At 38.8% G+C, this 22,378-nt stretch overlaps 1 protein-coding gene across 1 annotated transcript in view; it reads right to left on the bottom strand.

Annotated features, from left to right (window-relative positions):
- Positions 1 to 22,378, bottom strand: part of KCNQ5 (potassium voltage-gated channel subfamily Q member 5) — a 604,670-nt gene that overhangs the window by 46,964 nt on the left and 535,328 nt on the right. The window contains exon 9 of the mRNA XM_004381376.2: positions 22,143 to 22,363. Coding sequence (XP_004381433.1) covers positions 22,143 to 22,363 — 221 coding nt within the window. The remainder of the gene's footprint in view (positions 1 to 22,142; positions 22,364 to 22,378) is intronic.

Here is a 22,378-nt window from a genome sequence, read left to right as displayed (position 1 = left end):
GATTACAAAGTATGACTGACGACTAGTATCCTCTGAATTTTGGCTTTTTGTACTGTGACTTTTTTGCCCCCTCCCCTTTTTTTTTTTAATTTTAAGGATGACCATTCATTACTAAGTATACTACTTTGAAAAAAAAAAGCAATAATGTTTAATTTTTATATAATTTTTATAGGATTTCCTCCCAGCAGCTAATGCAAATATTCAAGAGGCAAAAGAAATTCAAAGTAAAAGAATGAATAACTTCTATAGTAGTACTCAGGAAATAGTTGTTGAATTATAATAAATACTGTACTCCACACTTTTTTATTTTAGGTTGAAATGCAGCTTATAGGCTGACTTTAAATTCTTGAGTCAATAAGTTTATAATTGTAAGTAACAGAAGGATTTTAACGTATGTACAAAAACCAAGAAGGATCTCTCCCCCTCCCTCCCTCTCTCTCTGTCTCTATGTATCATTCATACTAATACAGCAAAGAAAGGTTGTTGTTAGTTGCCATCAAGTTGGCCTCCAACTCATGGAGACCCCATACATTATGGAGTAGAACTGCTCCATAGGGTTTTTTTGGCTGTAACTGTAATGGAAGCAGTTTGCCAGACCTTTCTTCTGTAGAGCTGCTGGGTGGGTTTGAACTGCCAACTTTTATGTTAGCTGCTGATCACAAACTGCTTGTGCTACCCAGGCTCCTGCAAAGAAGGTAATCCAGACTTATTTTCTCTTTGGAGACAGTGTAATATTAATGGAAATGTAAATATTATAGTGAGATATAGTGTAACTTCTTATGTCACTTTTGGATTTTTCATTCCCACGTGCTTTTCCAAATATGACCTTTATCCTAGCACTGTATATTGCTGGTTTACAGGGACACATTGTGACATTTCAGTCATGTGACCACTGTTTACTTAATTCTGAATTCTAGGAATTTGGTAGTAAATAGCTTATAAATGAATTCTTATTAAGAATCTCACTGAATTCCCATAAAAATAAAAGATAATGCTATATGAAAATTTTAAATAAATTAATGAACACATTCCCACTAATTTTTTTTAGTTTGTAGAATTAAAATGACACAGTATTTTAAAAAAATTCTGAAAAATAGAAAAAAAATTTTTATTGAAAGAAGTCTGAAATTTCAGATTTGAAACATGCATTGGTTTCAAAATAAATATATCCTTTTGAACTTTCAAAGCAATATTCTAGTTAAAGGGCTAATTCTAATATTTGAACAAGTAATTGCATTTTCCTTTGTATTTTTACCAAAGTTGATGCAATTCATGTAGCAAATATTATTAGCACAATTTAAGATTACAGATTGATACAGATTGTGTAATTTAGCTGAGCTTGCTGTTTATCTTATTTTAATTTTTAGTGATATGACATCTTTGACATGGAGCAAAAAGTCTGAGACTCAGAATAAGTAGTCTTAGTACCTAAAATAGAAATAAAGAGGCACATTCAAATACACTATGCTAGAAAGTGCAGCTTCCATTATTTTCTTCCTCATTAGAATTACATCTAGTTTCCTGCGAATACCAGATTCTAAAAAAAAGTCCCATATACCTTTAAAACTCTCTGACCACTAAAGGAGATGTTCATTGTCAAGAGAAAATACCATTAGCTTTTGACTAGACTTGACTTTTGTTGTTGGCATGGTTGACATGTTATTGGCAATTTTTTTAAAAATAATTTTTGATTTCTATCCACAATAAGAAATACATTTCATATTGTGATCCAGCACAGACACAAAGATGTGCATCATCTATAATTAAAACAGAAGTTCACAGGGGACACTGGTTGTTCAGTGGTAGAATTCTCACCTTTCATGCGAGAGACCGAGGTTTGATTCCTGGTCAATGCACCTCATGTGCAGCCACCACCTGTCTTTCAGTGGAAGCTTGCACATAGCTGGGATGCTGAACAGGTTTCAGTGGAGCTTCGAGATTAAGATGGACTAGGTAGAAGGGCCGGGTGATCTACTTCTGAAAATCAGCCAATGAAAACCCTGTGGATCACAATGGTCTGATCCACAACCAGTTATGAGGATGGCCCAGGACTGGGCAGCATTTCATTCCAGTGTGCATGGGGTCGTCATGGATCGGGGCCCACTCAACAGCCGCTAACAACAACAACTACCATAAAACAGAAGTTCCCCTCTGGGTTAAGATGGTAGACTGAATGTACACATCTACTCTTGCTCCCTCTGAAAAACACATGGAAGCTATAATAAGGAGATACTTTTAAAAAAGACACAAACCCATAAAGAAGAAGAAAACAGGAAAGGAAGCAGCAACAACATAAATCTGCAAATGCGAAAGCAGATGGGCAAGTTAGGTAACTGACTTGCCGGTATTAGAGAGAAAACCCTATGCTAACAGTGGAAAAAGCTGAGAAACAACAAGACTTGCACTTTAGAATGCTCAAAAGTCTCAGGAATTGGCAGCATTAGGCATCTCTGAATCCAGGGGGTGTAAAGGGGATAATTAAGGTGAGGAAGACTGTGTACAGACTATTCCACCCCCTTGGCATATGCCTCTCTCCTTTTCTAGGAGAAGACTGCAAGTCTCTGGACTAGGGATCATCAGGCACAGATGAAAGATGGGTATTACATGGAAACCTGGGAGATTAAATGACCATCTACAGCTTGAATGTTGAGAACCCACTACCACTCCCCTAGCATCATAACAATGGCAGCAAGGCCTTTATCCTCCGGGTAGAAATTTGGATAAGTTCTTCCTGAGGAATCTGACCAGCTCAAGAAAAAAAAAAAAAAAAAAAAAACACAAACAAAAACAAAACACAAAACTTAAATATACAGACACCAGGAATTCCCCATCCAATGGATGACCCAGATCGACCTATGGTGAAGATCAAAGCCTCAACCATACACTCAGAACTTCCAAGTGTTCCACACTTAATGATGAGGACACAGTCAAGGTTTAGTAAATATCTGAGGAAATATTTGTAAAGACAGATCAAAAGCAACTAGAAAGAAACAGAAAAGTATAAAAGGAAAAGAAAATTTCAAAAATCTGCCATTAATATCTTCACAGAAATAAGGTAAGATATTGCATACATGAAACAAGAATAAGATGCTAAAATAAAGAAATACTTAGGAAATCTCACTAAGAGAGTTGGAAAATAAAGATGACCAAACCTCCTAGAAAGCAGAGCAAAAAGACAAAGAGGCGGAAAACGGAGGAGGAAAGTTAAGAAAGTGAGAGGTCCAGTCCAGAAAGTCCAACCTTAAAATACCAGATTTTCATAAAGAGAGAACAAAAAAAATAAAAAAAGGAGTAAATCATTAAAAAAAAAAATGTTCAAGGATTGAAGGTAATAAATCACCAGTTTGAATAGCCCATTGAGTATCTAGTGCAATGGATAAAAACAAACCCATACCAAGGAATATCATAAAATTTCAGAACACTGAGGGAACAGAGTGGATTCTACAAGCTTCTAAAGAGAAAAAAACTGGTCACATACGAAGATGAGTGTGGCTTTGGACTTCACAACAATACTGAAAACAAGCAAGAGTACGGTGCTTTCAAAATTCTGAAGGAACGTTATTTCCAGCCTAAAATTCTATACCAAGCCAAACTATCAATCAGTGTGGGGATGGAATAAGCCGTGTTTTAGACATACAAGTTCTCAAAACATTTATTTTCATGTACTCTCTCTCAAGAATGTATTGGAGGATAAACTTCATCAAAATGGGGGAAGTAAACCGAGAGAGGAAGACACAGGCACAAAAACATGAGAGAAACACTAGGAATCACAGGCTGCTGGTGAAGCACACTCTGTGATTGACAGCAGTGCACCAGGGTGGAGGGTAATCAGTCCAGATAATACTAGTGTGAATCAAGGGACAGGCATGTTGACAGCTGTCATCATCATGCCCTCTGTCACCTATCATTTTTTACCTGATAAAGTACTGCATGTTTACTTTCTGAAATAAGGGAGTAATTCAAGAAAGGAGAAAACACGAGAAATTGGGAATTCAATCTAGGAGAAAGTCAAAGGGAATTCAAAGGATAATGGCTGTGCAGTAGGCTTAGAGAGCTGCCAGTTTAGATGAAAAGAGAATTGAGATTTCCAGGATGTATTTTCTAAGAACAATCACAATGGAACTTATCTGTTACCTAATGCAGTTGACCTTGTGGAAAGTTTTATTCCACATTGGAAGATGTGGAAAGAATTATAAAAAAAAAAAGTGTTTATTTACTACAAGAAAAACTAAAAGTAAGGGGCAATCATAGTACAATATAGTACATAGGCATAATAAGACACTGAGTTTTTTCTTATAAAAAATTATAGTAAACTATACAGGAAGGACAGGGGATGATAAGCAGAGGATAAGATGGAAAAAAGAGCTAAAGCCTCATTTACCAGAGTAAGAAATAAATGATGCTCAAAATTGATCAATCAGAAGTTAGTTGTACACACATATTATTTAAAAATATGTAAATATCAGAAGAAACAGCTGAAAAAACAGTGGCTGCTTCTGGAAAGGAGAATTGAGGGATGAGGAGCGTTAAGGCAAGAAACCATCATATTCTGTTATAAAGGCTTAATTGATTATTTTAATTTTGGCTTTTTGAATTAAAACTTCTGAGATAATTATAGATTCATATGCAGCTGTAAGAAATAATATAGAGAGATCCCACGTACACTTTACCTGGTTTCTCCTAGTGGCAACATTTTGCACAACTATAGTGCAATATCACAGTTGAGATACTGACATTGGTATAGTCAAGATACTCAACAGTGCCATCACCACAAAGAGCTTCCATGTTGCCGTTTTATAATCACCCTCCCTATTCCATCCCTGACTCTTGGCAACCACTAATCTGATCTCTATTACAACAATTTTGTCATTTCAAGAATGTTACATAAATAGAATCATACGACCTTTGAGAGGTGGCTTTTTTTCACTCAGCATAATTCCCTCAACATTCATCCAAACTGCTGTTCCTTTTATTGCTGCCTAGTATTCCATGATAAGGATGTACCACAGTTTGCTCACTCACTCACTCATTGAAGGATATTTATGTTGTTTCCAGTTTTTGGCTATTATAAATAAAGCTACAGTGAACATATGTGTACGAGTTTTTGTGTGAACATAAGCTTTCATTCCTCTGGGATAAATGTCCAAGCGTACAGTTGCTGGGTTGTATGGTCATTGAATGTTTAGTTTTTTATTAAACTGCCTGTTATAGGTGGCTGCGTGGCATAAATAGTTAAGCACTTGACTACTAGCTGAAAGGTTGGCGGTTCAAACCCACTCAGAGGTGCCTCAGAAGACAGGCCTGGTGATCTCCTTCCAAAAGGTCACAGCCTTGAAAACCCTATGGAGCTCTTCTACTCTGCGCACAGGGGGTTTCCATGAGTTGGAATCAACTTGATGGCAACTAACAACAACAACAAAGCCTGTTTTCCAGAAAGGCTGTACCATTTTACGTTTCCACCAGCAATATCCAGTTTCTCCACAATCTTGCTAGCATTTGATGCTGTCACTATTTTTTATTTTAGCCACTCTGATAGATGTATAGTAGTATCTCCTTGTGGTTTTATTTATGTTTTCCTAATGGCTAGTGATGCTGAACATCTTTTTATCTGTTTATTTGTCATCTGTATATTATCTTCAGTGAAATGTCTGTTCATGTCTTTTGCCCATTTTCTAACTGAATTTTTTTTTAACTGTTGAGTTTTGAAAGTTCTTTATATGTTCTAAATACTAGTCTTCTGTTGGATATGTGGTTTGCAAATATTTTCTCCCAGTCTATATCTTGTCTTTTCATCCTTTTAAGAGGGGCTTTCTCAGAGCAAACTTTTAAAATTTTGATGAAGTCTAGTTTATCAATTTTCTTTTTTATGAATCATGCTTTTAGTGTCAAGTCTAAGAACGCTTTGCTTAGTCCTAGACATCAAAGATTTTCTCTGATTTTTTTTCTCCAAAAGTTTTATAGTTTTATGTTTTACTTGTATGTCTGTGATCCATTTTGAGTTAATTTTTATTATTTGACTTTTAAGACCAGGTATATGTGTTACTTTGGTAAGATAAAAAAATTATTGGAAAAAACTGAAAAGGTTATTTTGTAAAATAAACTGGCCCTTACTACTTGTGATCCATTCTATTCTATTCTGTCCAACCCTATCCCATCTTACCCCATAACTTCTCATCCCACCTGTTTCACTTCATTAAAAAATGCTGATCATAACTCATTAATTTGATTTCATGACACTCTATCATAGTTTTTAAAGCACTCTAGACACAGTCTTCCCTGTCTGGTTTACATCCCTCAGTTTTACTTCTCTCCAATCTTTCATCTTTTCTACCTTCTCTATCATCCTTTCTATCTCAGCTGTTTAAAACAGCACCCAGTGCTCTTTTGCACAAAATGTAAAAAACTATTTTTTTTGTTCTGAGGTTTATTATGTGTTCCTTTCTCATATGCTTCCCTAGAGGTGGCCAGATACACACATGTCCTACAACCTACTTAATATAACAGTCTTAAAGTACAAGAGCGAGCATGGGTAGGTTCAATGCCTAGCAGAAATATTTAAAGCCTAGGAAAATGAGAAGCACTTGTCTGCTAATCGAAAGGTCTGTGGTTCAAACTCACTGTGGGTGAAAAGACCTGGCGATCGCTCCCATAAAGATTACAGCCTAGGAAACCCTCTGGGGCAGTTCTACTCTGTTCTGTAGAGTCACTGTGAGTCAACAGCACACAACAGGAAAATGAGAGAGACAGTCATTTTCTCTTCTATTAAAGTTCTGTACCTTTCTACAGTCACCACAGAAATAGAACACTACCTCCTTATTCTTCACAAAGCTACCTTCTTTGTAGCTTCCCAAAATATTGTTATTTATCTCAACTCTCAGTACAAACTTCAGCACATGGTCTAGTGAGTGTCCCTGTGACTAGTAAAACACCCTGTGCACAGTGCCTGCCAACCATAGTACGCTAGGTTGCTGGAGGAGTCAGTGAAAACGGTCATCTAAACTTGCTTACCAAATACACTAACTAGCACTATTTTGTGATTTGGCAAACTTGATTTTTATTGTTTGTTCTCAGGCTTGCTAATTAGCAATCTTCAGAAATACTAATTCACACTAATGAGGGGATACTACTGCATGTGACCAGTTTCTCTTTAAGATCAAGTATCCCATTTACACTAATTGAGTAGATCATACATTAACAGCATCTTAAATTATGTTAATTATGATACGAATTTCTCTAGGATTCTCTATTAAGGATTGCCAATTAACCTTACTAGCTAGCAGAAATGCTGGCAAGATTTCATGGAATAGTTCCTGACACTTAATTAAAAGGAGCCTTTCTGTTGCGGGTGATGATATGAAGCACTAGAGAGTTTTCAAAAACAATTAATATGGTCTCTACTGCTAAAATTGCTGATCACACCGTAATATTGGCTTCTAAGGTAAAAAGGAAAAAGTATGAAAGAATTTTGTTCTTTTTAATTGCATATGTTACTATATGAACAATTGTTATTCAAATAGAACACTAGAGTATGCTTTTATGTGTTCTTTCTAAATTATTGCAGCTATAAAGCAACACAGGATTTCATTATCTTCTTAAAAATCACTCAGATATCAACTTAATTGAATACCTTGGCATTCTGTGACTCAGCAATAATACTTTTAGTGATATTACCTCCTGTGCCTCAGTGATGCATCTCATTTGTGTGGGGGCTTTTCACAATCTGAAAGCAATTCCACCCCCCTCCACCCCAAGCAAGCCTTCCTCTGCCCTGCTCCTTTTTTTTTTTTTTTTAATTGTTGTGTTTTAAGTGACAGTTTACAATTCAGGTTAGTCTCTCATACAAAAATTTATATATACATTGTTATGTGACCCTAGTTGCTCCCCCTATACTTTGACTGCACATTGTCCTTTCCACACTGGATTTCCTGTGTCCATTCAACCAGCTCCTGACCCCTCTGCCTTCTCATCTCACCTCTGCACAGGAGCTGCCCATTTAGTCTCATGTATCTACTGGAGCTAAGAAGCACTCTCTTTATGAGTATCATTTTATGTTCCATAGTCCAGTCTAATCTTTGTTTGAAGAGTTGGCCTCGGGAATGGTTTTAGTTTTGGGCTAACAGAGAGTCCGAGGGCCATGTCTTCTGGGGTCCCTCCAGTCTCAATCAAACCATTAAGTCTAGTCTTTTTACTAGAATTTGAGTTCTGCACACCCCTTTTCTCCTGCTCCAATAGGGACTGTCTGTTGTGTTCCCTGTCAGGGCGGTCATTGGTGGTAGCCGAGCATCATCTAGTTCTTCTGGTCTCAGGCTGATGAAGTCTCTGGTTTATGTGGCCCTTTCCAAAGAAATTTTTATCAATAAGATTTAATTAATTGACTCCCTTATAACTAAATATTAAATCATTGTTTTGCTCATTGTCTACTTATTATTAATTCATTCATAATAAATATTTTCTAAGCAAGTATTATGTATCACACAGCGTGCTGTCATATAGCAAATCGATGCCCTCTCTCTCACAGCAAACATACTAGTTCTGTCATCTTTAATAAAGGTAGTGGTGCCTAACAAATAGTAATAGCATGGGATATAATAAATATAACTTCATTCTTTCTGTGATTGTATGAATTTCTCAATGTGAGGATTTCTAAAGCTCACCCTAAGGTACAAAGAAGTAAAGTCTGTATGAGCATATAACTTTTAAATTGGTAATATTAAATGTCCATTTACTATAGATAGGGATTGCTAAATCCTGGAGGAAGGGAAGATAAAAACATGCAAATTGATCAAGCCTAGGACTTTAATCCATCATAATTAACACAGAGATTAGCATTAATGAATTAATTAATAATACATTCAATTTATTGAGAACCTCTTGAGTGCAAAGATTTTACATACATTATACAAAGATTTTACATAAATTATATCTCATTAGTACTCATACAGCCCTATTAGGTGCGTAGTACTCCTGCTACTTTAGACATACACAGACACACACACACAGACAGACAGACACACAGAACTGAAGTGCAGTGGCTTTAAGTCACTTGCCCTCTCTCATTCAGCCAGTAAGTGGGGGAGCAAAGATTTGAAACCAAGACTGTTTCATCCAGAATCATGTTCCTAAGCACTGTGTCTGATTAATTCAATTTTTATAAAAAATGTAATCAGGAACTCACCGTACTCAAGACACTGTGAATCTCCCCAATTGACACCAAAGACATAAAACTTAAAGCTTCGTGAAAGCATTTTGCTCACACACAAAAAATCTAATTTTGTGGATTTTTTGTAGTACCACTAGTAAATCATCTAAGTGTTTGCAACAAAAGCAAGGTAAATTCATAGTCTGGAAGGAATGCCTTGATTAGAACAAATGTTTGGGCAATCCTAGCAAAGCCAAGTGACAACCACATTCAGATAATTGAGATAGTACTTCTTCATGCCTGACAGCATCATTTCAGACAGCATCCTTTCAACAGTAACATAATTGAACTAGGACAAATTAGAAGAGAATGATCAACTGCTTTTACCATTTACCACATGTCTGAGCCCATTGTTGAGTCTATTAGAACCAATAGGATGTTGAAAATAGTAAAAGTGAATAAGCTATAAACAACTGTGGTGGTAGATTGCAATAATGATCACAATACTTGCAGCTCCTCACATTAAGAGTAGAGTCTCTTTTTCCACCCCTTGCATTGGGACTGTCCTTGTGATTTGCTTTGACCAACAGAATGATGTGAAGTGACACTGTGACAGTTTCAGCCTAAGCTTCAAGAGGCTTTTTAGGTTCCACTCTTACTGCTCTTGGAAACCCAGCCCCTACCATGTGACCAGCCCTTCCTGCTGGAGGATGAGAGACTACATGGAGCAGAGATGAGTCACCTCTGCTGAGGCATCCTTAGGCCAGTTAGCCCCAGTCAACCCAGCAGCTGATCACAGATGTGTAAGTGAGTCTAGCTCATACCAGAAGAACTGCCCAGCAGAATTCTGGGCTAAATAAATGCTTGCTGTTTTAAGCCACTAAATTATGTGTGTGTGTGTGTGCCGGGGTGGGGGTAGTTATGCAGCAATAGATAATTGATACAAATGTAAGAAGGCATGGGGTCTGACATTTTCCAACCAAAACACAAAATCATGGGAACATAGGTTGAAAACAATTTTGGGAATGATTAGTCACCAACTCCAGTTGTTACTGCATTCGATTACTGAAAGATGCAAATCTCTTACTGGTGGGAATTAAGGATTTCATGTGCAAATTAATCTTTGTACCTGGATGTACAGAGGTTAATCTTCCCCAGGTAATATTCTTCTGAGATTTTATAGATTTTCTGAGTCTAGAAACTGTTGCTATGCACTGTACAAGGAAACAGGAAAAAGATGGCAAGAGAAGAAAAGCTGGAAAAAATTAGGTGATGAACATAACATAAAATTTGGGACAATACAAGTGAGTTTCATATTGCAGATAGCAAAAAACAAAACTGGGTAACTTGTCTTTTTCTTGTGTCAGCTGTCTATTGCAGAAAAAGGATGCTGGCCTTTACCTAACCTTTTTTTCCCCCTTCTTTACCAAGTAGAGCACACCATGGAAGTGATTAAATATAATTTTAAAATTGTGTCGTATTGGTTTCTCTTTGTGAAGCAGACAACTAAATGTGCTTTTGAAGGAAATAATTTGAGATGTACGAAAGAAAAATCACCATGCAGCGGAAAAGTGCTTCTCTTAAATATGGGCTAAATCCTGTGATTTGTGTAATGGTTAACTTTGTGCAAATTTTGGAGGTCATTTGGGTTATTCCTGAAAAAGTGTGAAGTCTGAGGAGTGAGGAAGATGCCTTTTGTTCCCCACAGTGCCAATCAATGCTGTAACTCGGGTGGGTTGGGACGGTGAAACTTACAAACAAATAGCAAGTTCTTGAGGTGACAGTCATGATGTCTACTTGCTTTGTCATGTAGACATCATGCCCAAGAAAATGCTAGCCCTGAAAAGCAGCCCAAATTACTTGCTGACTTGAACTGAAATCTGCCAGTTGAGGGCTCACCCAAATTCTCTGAGTGCCCCAGTGTGGGGCACACACACATACCTCATAGTGATAAGTGGAACACTCGTGACACATTCCTCAGGAAATCAAGGGTTGTAGCTGACAGTGAAACAGGAAGAGAAAGAGTGGAACTAATGACGAGGCAAGAGGCAATAGGAAACACTTTTTCTGACTCAAAGAGAGGTGAGACCAGGCCCATGACAGAAAACTTGTCTCTGTCATTCCTCAGTCAGTCCTTACCTCCCTTTTTCATGTTTCAGTTTGGATTAGCCAGAGAGGATAAGTAGTAATGGCTAAGGAAGTTACTTTCCATCAGACCAGAAAAGCAGGTTATAGGAAACTCAATTTTGGAGGAAAATTTCTTAGAGGTTGTCTGATTTGATCTTCTTGTTGTTGTTGTTAAATTGCTGTGGAGTTAGCCACCGACTCATGGCAATCCCAGACTTTTTTTTTTTTAAATTGTGATTTAGGTGAAAGTTTACAGAGCAAATTAGTTTCTCATTAAACAGTTAATACATAAATTGTTTTGTGACCTTGATTGCCAACCCTGTGATGTGTCAACAGTCTCTCCTTCTTCACCCCAGTTTCCCTGTTTCCATTCATCCAGTTTTCCTGTCCCTTCTTGCCTTCTCGTCTTTGCTTTTGGGCTGGTGTGCCCATTAGTCTTGTACACATGAATGAACTATGAAGCACATCCCTCATGTGTGCTACTGTCTAATCTTTGGCTGAAGGGTGAACCTCCGGAGTGACTTCAGTACTGAGTTAAAAGGGTGTCTGGGGGCCATATTCTTGGAGTGTCTCTAGTCTCTGTCAGACCAGCAAGCCTGGTCTCTTTTTTTTGTGAATTTGAATTTTGTTCTACATTTTTCTCCCTCTCTGTCCAGGGCCCTCTATTGTGATCCCTGCCAGAGCAGTTGGTGGTGGTAACCGGGCACCATCTAGTTGTTTGGGGCTCAGTGTGGTGAAGGTTGTGGTAGTTGTGATACATTAGTCCTTTGAACTAATCTTTCCCTTGTGTCTTTGATCTTCTTCATTCTCCTTTGCTCCAGCCAGAATGGAACCAAGCCTGGATCTTTTTGATCCATAGGTTTTCATTGGCTGATTTTTGGAAGTAGATTGCTAGGCTTTTCTTCCAAGTCTGTCTTAGTCTGGAAGCTCTGCTGAAACCTGTTCAGCATCATACCAACTATGCAAGCCTCCACTGACAGACAGATGGTGGTTGTGCATGAGTAGCATTGGCCAGGAATTGAACCCAGGTCTCTTGCATAATCAGACCAGTTGCTGTTGAGTCGATCTCAACTCATGGTGACCCCATGTGTGTCAGAGTAGAACTGTGCTCCAGAGGGTTTTCAATGACTGATTTTTTGGAAGTAGATAGACAGGCTTTCTTCCGAGCCACCTTTGGATAAACTCAAGCTGCCACTTTCAGTTAGCAGCTAAGCATGACCCATTTGCACCACCCATGGACTTTCATATGGAAAGCAAGAATTCTACCACTAAACCACCTAAGGGTCCAGAAATCCCTGATTGGTGACCATCCAAGTTTGGTTTGAACACTTCTAATGGTGGAATCCATTCTAATGGTGTGGGATCTCTGCTAGACTGTCATTATATTGAACTAAAATCCACATTGCACATCTCTTGGTGCTGGCTCTGCCCTTTGAAGTGGCTAAGAACATTATCTTCAACCTCTTGAAGTAGCTGAAGATGGGTCACACATTGTTAAAGAAAGAATGCTGGATTAGAACACTAGTTGGTTTCTTGCTCCCTCTTTTTTTTTTATTACAATAATTGTGTGCTCAATATTTGGTTAATATTAATTTTGATTAATTTTGTTAATTGTTAATTAATTAATTTTGTTAATATTAATTCTTGATCTTTGGAGGCCAGAAAGGTGTGGCTTAAGGTTGTACTCAGAGGTCATTGTAGCCCAGTTTCTGCTGGAAGGGAGGGGGCAGTGGAATCTATTCATTGCTCATGTATCAACCAGGGAGCTATTTTTCTAGCCCAAAGGAACAGAATATAATCTTCCCTATCACTGTAGGGTGACAGCAAATATTGGAGGAGAACCTAGAGAAACCCGAACAGAAATCTTGTTCGGTAATACAAAGAGCACTTGGATTAAAGTAGAAAGCCAGAAGAAACTTCAATCCAATAAAAACAGAGAAGCAATTTCCCCGGTAACTAAAAACTAGGATCAGGCATTTCATCAAAAGTATTGGAAGAAGCAACCCTTCTCAGAAATACTATAGATACTTAGTCACTTTGAGTCTGTAACCAGAGGCTGAGAGGATCCTTTCAACACCCCAATTAGTAATAAGAACCTTGGAATGCAGAAGACGACCTCAGGGGCACAAGAACAGTGTAGGGCACACAGGAGAGCATTAGAATATGTCTTTGAATGAAGAAACGAGTGACGAACTTAATGAAGAACATCGACAATTAAAGTAAAAAGGAACCTATAGACCAGAACCGAGACTATCCCTTCAGGTAATGGTTTTCACCAATCCCCTAGTGAAGGAGAACCAAAAGCGTGTTTCAGGATCCTACTGAATATCTTTGTAGGTCTTTTATGTAGAATTATGTTAACAATCAGTTGAATATAGAGTGAAATATGGAGTGTAAATTTCCAGCCATTTTCAATAAATCCTTTTGTTCCCATTGTTGAAGGAAACCTGCAGGTTTTGTCACAAGTAGAGCTGACAGGAATGGGTGTACTTCTCAGTCAGTAATTCCAGGCCAGGAATGTATAGAATGTGTAGAAGAAAGAGGTAAAGGAGAAGAGCTAATAGAATATTGCTTCAGCAAGAACTACTTCTGTCAACACAATGCAGAGTCATCAGGCAATTTCAGAAAGTGCCAGGAAGCATTATATAGTGAGGAAAATTATAACCAAGGTCTGGATGAAGCTGGGCAATCAATATGGAAAGTCAGGAAAAATGTTAAGTCCAGGGCAGTGCTTGGCATCTTGTGGAAACAACAAAAAATGTCAACTGAGGAGACTGAGAGAAGAACATGCTTTGGAAAATAAATGTGAAAGAGGATTATTATATGATAAAAGATCCATATGCATAAATTAGTCAACTCTAAAATGTTGATAGTTTATGATTTATATTGCTTGGAAGAAAATATCCCATTGTTGACATAGGAGACTGTTATTTCAGGACAGTGTCAAAACCACCACATTAAAATGTCAGTATTTTCAGTGATAGCCTCAATTTAGAAACTGGTTGGTCTGGCACCCAGAAGAGAGAGATTAAAGAAGAGAAGAAGGGGATGAACTTGCTATCTTCTAGAGGAGCTGAGGGTTCTGGCACCTTTCGCATGGTTATTTCTACACTTTTTAGGTGAGACTAAAGTTTTCATTAGCCTCAAAGTCACCAAGAGAATTAGCTTGGGGAATGACGGGTTGTGGGGGCTGGTGATGGGGTAGTGGGGAAGGAAAATGTACCACTTTTCCCTTAGCAGTGGTGGTTATAGAAAACGTATGGGCTGATGGTATGTGAAGAGGGATTATACTCTCATAATCCTAATTTATTTTTTTCCTAGTTGCTCCTTTACCCACTTTGTCTTTTGCCATTCAAGGAGTTAGGCCAATCTGTGCTCATTGTCTTATGGAAGTGATGTGACAAAAAAAAAAAGCAGGGGGGAGAAAAAGAATTCTAAATCTGGTATTATGTTTAAAAAGTCTAGGTCCTTAGAGGAACAGAAATGACATGTAGACAAAACATTTGGGAGAAAACATCACGTTTAAGAGCATACTTCCTCCTTACCATCACTCCGAAAGTAGAAGAGATTTCTTGGCTATATCAGATACTACCAGAGCTTGCTTTTCCGATATCCAATCCCTACAAGTCAATCTTCAAACTTAACTAGGTACCTCACGCCACACTTGACCCATGCACATCAGAGGAATCTGGCTCAGCTCCAGGCACTTGGTCCTGATGTGACTGCCAATGACAGCAGTTCTGTTCCCTTTACCAGTGATGGTTACAGTAATGGGCACGAAACCCAATTCTGGAAAATGAGATGCAAACATTCAGGTTTCCTCACTTTTAAGAAGAGACACAAGGATAAGATGGCTCCTTTTCTGCCTCTTGAAGTGTTGTGTCTGGATAAGATGCTTGGAATCACATTTTGCTCCCAGCCTGAGGAGGCTATGACACAGATGGGGCAGAGTCAAGAGAATATTCAAGAAGATCTTAGAGAAGCAAAGCAAAGGCCCTGATGCTCTTTGTGGGAAGCTGTCCTACCTGTGAACTTCCTTTCGTGTGGTATTGTAAATTTTATTATTGTTTGAAGTATCTGAAGCTGCTGCTTTATGACCTGCAGCCAAATGCATCCTAACAGATATACCTATTGAAGGAAGAAAGGAGCATGGAAGAGACCAGAAGAGAGAAGAGCTATCAGTGGTGTCTGGAACAAGGGGACTGGCTTCAACGGAACTCCGGGATTGGAAGGTAGTCAGCATTTTCAGCTCACCTATCCTCCACTCAGATGAACCCCACACATCCCCTACACCCAGGTATGCCAGTCTGTCCCATAAACATCTGGTGAGGATGCACCTTTCATAGCAGCCAGCCTAAGACCTGAGAATTGCTCAGCAGGAACGATACCTTTCCCCTAAGCAGAAACAATGTTAAACACATTAAAATACACGCAGTTACACATGTATATGAGGCAGATTTCTTTTTTTAAGCACTACAGCTTGAAACGAAGTCCCTGGCTGGCGCAAACGGTTAACACACTCAGCTACTAATCAAAAGGTTGGAGGTTCGAGTCTACCCAGAGGTGCTTTGGAAGAAGTTCTGGCAATCTACTTCTGAAAAATCAGCCACTGAAAACCCTACAGAGCACAATTCTACTCTGACACACATGGGGTCGCCATGAGTTGGAATCAACTTGAAGGCAACTGGTTACGGCTGCTAAGCAAAGAGGTTGGCACGTTGGAATCCACCAGCCGCTCTTGGAAAGCCTATGGGCCAGGTCTACGATACTGCATAGGGTGGCTGTGACTCAGAATCGACTTGATGGCAACAGGTTTGGTTTTTGGTTTTGGTTACAGTTTGAAATTACCTCTAGCTACCTATATGTTCTCTTCTTTACAGTGCGATTCTGAAAGGCAATCCCAAGTGCAGTAGGGTCAGGAAGTGTAGCCCTCCTTGATATCAAACTAGTCACCCAAACCTGAAGATTTCCCCTAGCTCTACCCTAGTTTTATTCCTGTGGTTTTGGTTGGTTGGTATTCCTCTTACTTGCAATCTGCCACCTTCCAGCTACACTCCTGTTGTTGATTGATGTCCACCTCCTAACATTGCCTTTTTGCATCTTGACACAGGTCCCAAATGACCCACCACTTGCCCCCCTCCCCAGACCAGCAGTGCTGCCATCCTTAGTCTCTTCCAGATACCTGATCAAAACAGAGGGGTCATCTAAAGGCTACTTCCTCAATTTGCTTAATCCTGTAGCTCTGGCAGCCTTTGAAAATGATGTAGTTGAAAGGTTTGGCAGCTGGGGCTGGGAGAAAGATGGGATGGGACAGTGGCAAGGTTGAAAGGTCTGTATGGGAAGTGGAATCTGACCGATTGAAGATAGAAGAGCAAAAGCTGGGGGAGAAGAAGAAATAAAAGATGTCTAAATGAGTCAGAACTGATGCGACGGCAACAGGTTTGGGTTTTTTTGTTTTTGTTTTTTAAAGGAAATTGGTATGATGTTTGGGAGCACACTTGAGGGTCTGTCCTAGAGGAGGACCCTGAAATTAGACTGCTGTTTGTGGCTCCCTTATTGTCATCTGTTAGAGCTTGGGCAAGCCACTTAGCTTCAAGTCTCAGTTTTTTTATTTATAAAATGGGCATAATAATGTACCTGTGTCATAGGGTGTTGAGAGGATTAAATGAGATAATAGAGGTAAAGCATTTAAAACAATACCTGCCACAGAGAAGCATTCAATAAATGTTAGTTATTATTATTATTATTACTCTTATATACATGAGATAAGAATATAATTTCTATCCTTCCTAATTTATAAAATTACATGAAGAGACTTAAATGTTAGTTGATTGACTGATGGAACATTTCTGTGTCTTATTACAGGATTTATAATCTGTAAATATTATTCATATCACATTGGTCAAAATAAGTTTGCTATGACAACACCACACTAAGCCCAAACCAAACTTGTTGCGGTTGAGTCATTTCCAACCCATAACGACCCTATAGGACAGAGAAAAACTGCCCCACAGGGTTTCCAAGGAGCGGCAGGTGGATTCAAACTGCCTACCTTTGGGTCAGCAGTCGAACTCTTAACCATTATGCCACCAGTGCTCCCTTATAATTTACTTTCTCCCTGTATCATTTGTAAATCTCTGGCTTCTATTTCTGCCTGCTAGTTCCCACCTCTCTGGTACACACAGTGTAGAATATCAGGAAATAATTACGCCCCCTCTAAGTGTAACATGTTAATTCCACTAAAATATTATAGCAAGGAAAAACAATAGGATATTGGATCACTGTTACAGATCAGATTGTGTCTCCCTAAAATATTTGTTGTAAATCCTAACCCCTATACCTGTGGTTATAATCCCATTTGGGAATAGGTTTTCTTTTTTCTGTTAATGAGGAAGCATTAGTCAATCCCTTTAGAGATTTGAAAAAGCAGACATATCCATTACAAATGGGAGAAACTGGAGGGAAAGAAAGGATAATGGATTCAGCAGATTAAGTAAGCAAGCAGAGATGGGGGAAGATAGATGCCATGCCATAGGAGATCTCCAAGGAACCACGAAACAGAAGCTGAAGAGAGACAAGGACCTTCTCCCAGAGTCCACACACAGAGAAAGAAAGCCTTCCCCTAGGGCAGGCACCCTGAATTCAGACTGTTAGCCTCCTAAACTGTGAGAAAATAAATTTGTTTGTTAAAGCCACCCACTTATAGTATTTCTGTTATAACAGCACTAGATAACTAAGACAATAACCTTTCGTAAGAGTCATTAAATTAAAAAAAAACCACAGAAACCATCAAAGTAAAACCAAAACCTGCTTCTGTTGAGTTGATTCTGACTCATAGTGACCTTACAGGACAGAGTAGAACTGCCCCACAGGGTTTCCAAGGAGCGGCTGGTGGATTCGACCAGCCGACCTTTTGGTTAGCAGCCAGACACTTAACCACTGTGTCACCAGGGATCCATCTGAAGTAAAGGGATTCAGATTTGGCAGCAGTTATTAGAATTTACACATTAACCTAAATTTCTTTTGTTTTTCTATTATAGTATCTTTCAATTACAGGCCCATTAAGATTTTCCAAATGTAACTTTGTAACTTTTAGTTTTTAACCAAAAGCTTGATCTGAATTTCCATTATTCTATCTGTTATTCATCTACTCTCCCTGAGCATGCTAAGGGGCAGTGAAATGCCTAAAATACGTAAAGGAAAGAGAGAAGTAGAAGAAAACAGCCCTACAAATGAACAAGCAAATAGGCCTGGAATAACTGGGAGTTAGCTGTAGTGTTTATACATTATTTTCTATGGCTAGTAAGTGGTTTTAGAAATACTTAAAACCTGGAGAGGCGCTATAAATAAAAATGAATAATTGAACTTTACATTCATTTTTTCCAACAGCTACATCAGTTTTTTCCAACAACAACAATAACAATAACAACAACAACAACAAAAAAACCTGTTTTCCAAAGACCTAGTGTCAAGTTAAATGAGGTCTAGACTCTGGACTATCAGATAGAATGAGTCAGGAGCCACAATCTCCTCCTGCAGGTGTGCAGCCAACAAAGCTACTTAAACAGAGCAGCAATCAGGCCTCCCGTCCCTTGGGGAACTCAGAATCAATTGAGATGGGCATCAACCAGGGAAAAGCAATTCCCGTCTCACTAAACAAAACAGCACCTGTATGAAATGCTGTATAAAAGAGATGACAGGAGGCCTTTCCAATTTGTGATCTGAGAGCGAATAGGACTTCTGTTTCTATCCATCTGACCCTTAGATATCTTTGCAAACACTGAAAATACTGTGATGGATAGGGCCAATGCTAGCAAGTCTTTGAAAAACCCTTTTCCTCTGGACAAAGATACAAGTAGAATTCATTTTCCATATTCAGAATCCAGGTTCTATGAATTTTATATTTAAATGTGCTAAGCCAACCCTAAGGGCCTCACAGCATGGAGCTGAGTGCTTTTTGAAGCCCACTTTAGGAGAGTGTGGACCCACGTGTGTAATGTATGCATTTCTCGTAAAGTGTGAACCCAGGGCCAGGGTTGAAGATATGGATCCACACAGCAGCACACCCAGGGATGCTGTGATGTGGGTGAGCAGGAGCTCTGTTTGAAGCAGAAGCAGTTAAATCTCATTAGAGAGTAGATGGCTGCCCTCAATGAAGGCTGGTCCCCAGCATTAAGACCCACTCAGACAGCATACCACTTGAGAGGAGTCAGCCTAAGGAGAGAGGTTGGCGAGTCCTGGTTAGAACTACCAAGGGCCACCGAAGTTGGCAGAGAGGAGAGGGCAATGTGTGAAAGGAAGAGCTAATTTTTTACTGGAAAATCTTCTTTTGTTTTCTTACTACAAAAGCTTTACAACTTCATTGAAGAAATATTAGGAAATACAGATAAAAAAATGAGGGAACAAAATATACCTATAATCCCACCAGTTGGAAGTAACTGTTAATACATTGTTGTAAATCTTTCCAGACCTTTTCTTATAAATATGTGAATTTATTATATATATTATATATGTATTTATTTCTATATACACGAATACATATTATATATGTATATATGTGTATATATATATTTATATATACATATATAATATAAATTACTCCTCACTTACTATCTCATTATCTGACATTTCCCATTTATAACGATAGTAAAAAATCTACTACCCAACTATTTTGCACATTAACGATATTCTTGTGGCAGTAACGAACACCGAGGTGTGAAGCGAGAGTAATGCTAACTGTGACGGTTAAGGTTATGTGTCAGCTTGGCTGGGCCATGATTCTCAGTGGTTTGGTAGTTACAAAATGATGTAATTTGGCAGCTATATAATGATGTAGTCACCCTCCATTTTGTAATTTGATGTGGTCATCTTCCATTTTAGCATAACGCTAATTTTTGCATAACAACCTGGTCTTTGGAAACCAACCATGTCGATGAGTGAGGAATAGGTGTGTACACATATATATATATATATTATACAATATATGTATATAAACAAGAACAGAATATTTTTCTGTGATCCTCTTTCCCTGTCAATAAATTTTATTTTGCAGTATCATTTTTTAATGTCTGATAGTATTTTATTATATTAATGCAGCCTAATTTGTTTAACCAAATCCTTGTTGATTATCTAGATTTTCAAACCTTTATTGGAAATACAAGTTACTTACTATTTTTCAATACTGTAAACAATACTTGGATGAATTTTCTTGTAATTAAGTCCTTTGTTATTTCATTAGGATAAGTTCCTAGAAATGGAATTGGTGGGTGGTATGTGTCCAAGATTATGCATATTTAAAGGCTTTTGCTATATATTGCCAAATTGCCTTCCAGAAAGGGTGCACCCATTTACATTCAGAGAGTCTATTTTGAGTGCAGCATAAAGCTTTGTCACTAGTTGCTCTTGACTCAGCTGCTATTGGGCTTTCAGCCAAATTCCTAGGGAGAAGAGTGGAAACCGGAGTACACTGAAAAGCTGTGCCAGCAGTGACTCAGGGTGCCACGAGTGGCTTGATGGAGGAGTGTCCAGTGCCAGTAGAAGAGGCATCTCCCACCCTAGCACAGCAACAGGTGAAGGGAAGCATGGCAGGATCAGCATGTCCTGTGACAGAGATGGAAGCTGTAAACTCTGCCAGGAGTGGCCAAATCGGGTCAGCAACTTGGAGTCTCCATGGAGAGCATGGGATCTACCGGGCCATGGAGAATGAGGACATGTGAAGAGGGGACTCGTATTGGTCACTTGAGAGTGGGAGAGATGTCCCCAAGGATCCTGAATGAGCAGGGAGGGACTGTGGGCTGGGGTTCCAGGGATTTCTCTGCAGAGAGTGTGAGATCACTGCAATTATTGACCCACGTTGTTAATTTTATCCCTGGGGCTTCCAGGGCCTGGGAAAATACAGGTTCTGCTATGGAATGAGAACAGAAAGGCTGATAGCCTTTGCAATTTTTATGCACTAATAGAAGATGCTATTTGATTTTGGTTCTTTGCCCAGCATAAGAGATCCCAGGGGGCACACTTAAAAGGAAAGCCAAGCTAATCTTAAATGAAAAATAAAATGTTTTATTTTATAAACATGAAAATTACGTGGCACTCAATAAAATGTGTTGGCAAGTAAACTTCTGCTACATAATAGGATAAATAAAATAGGTTAATTCCTCTTGGGAGAAGAACTTGCATTTCAGTTATCATTGGAAGACTTTGAAAGAACTTTCAACAGGAATCTTTCTAAAGAATGTAAGCAGTGGTCTCGATTTAGCAGGAGATGGAGCATATTGGAAAGGGTAACAGCACTTTTATTGCTGTCCAGAAAGGTGCTGTTATTCAACTAATTGTGTTTCAAGACACTCACAGAACACCATTGTCCTTGGGCCTTTGCTTATCAGGTCCAAGATATATATCAGAACAGTCACATTGATCGTGATATAAATCTTATCTGAGAAATAAATGTTGTAGATTAAAAAAAACAAAAACAAAAAAACCCAATTCCATCAAGTCGATTCCGACTCATAGCAACTCTATAGGACAGAGTACAACTGTTCCATAAGGTTTACAAGGAATGGCTGGTGGATTCAAACTGCCGACTTTTTGGTTAACCACTGTGCCACCAGGGCTCCATGTTGTAGATATAATGAAGAATTAACACAATTTTGTTTGGCTTCTTTGAAATGTAGATTTAGCTGCTAAAGCTGGTTCCAAACATAAACTTATGCTTTGTACATTTGGCCAAGGCAGTGAATAAATTTCCAACAAAACAAACAATTCTTTCCCTGGGGTTGTTTCCTTCCATCTTCAGGTAGTACTACGGTGAATTAATTACTTCATAAACCCTCTCACTATAGCCTATTCAAATGAATGGTTATGGAAAAACAGGCCTTACCATCTATCACTGGTTTTGGCTGAGAACTTTTGAGGCGCAGCGAGGGGCGGAAGCGGGTTCGGTCGTTGAAGCTCCAGCTCTTCTGTACTTTGGTGGGGCTGCCCTCGGCTGTGATGTCGGTGCTCGGGGACCTCCTGTCACCTACCGAGGCTTGTCTGCTCTTAATACTCTGGCCCCTCGGGCTAGCCATGCGCACTCGCTCCTTAAAACTTAGCTTCTGACTGTGGAGAACAGAG

Source organism: Trichechus manatus, unplaced genomic scaffold (assembly GCF_000243295.1).
Source record: "Trichechus manatus latirostris isolate Lorelei unplaced genomic scaffold, TriManLat1.0 scaffold00083, whole genome shotgun sequence".
NCBI classification, from domain to species: domain Eukaryota; kingdom Metazoa; phylum Chordata; class Mammalia; order Sirenia; family Trichechidae; genus Trichechus; species Trichechus manatus.
The sequence above is the reverse complement of the archived record's forward strand: the minus strand, read 5'-3'. Positions and strand labels throughout refer to the sequence as shown.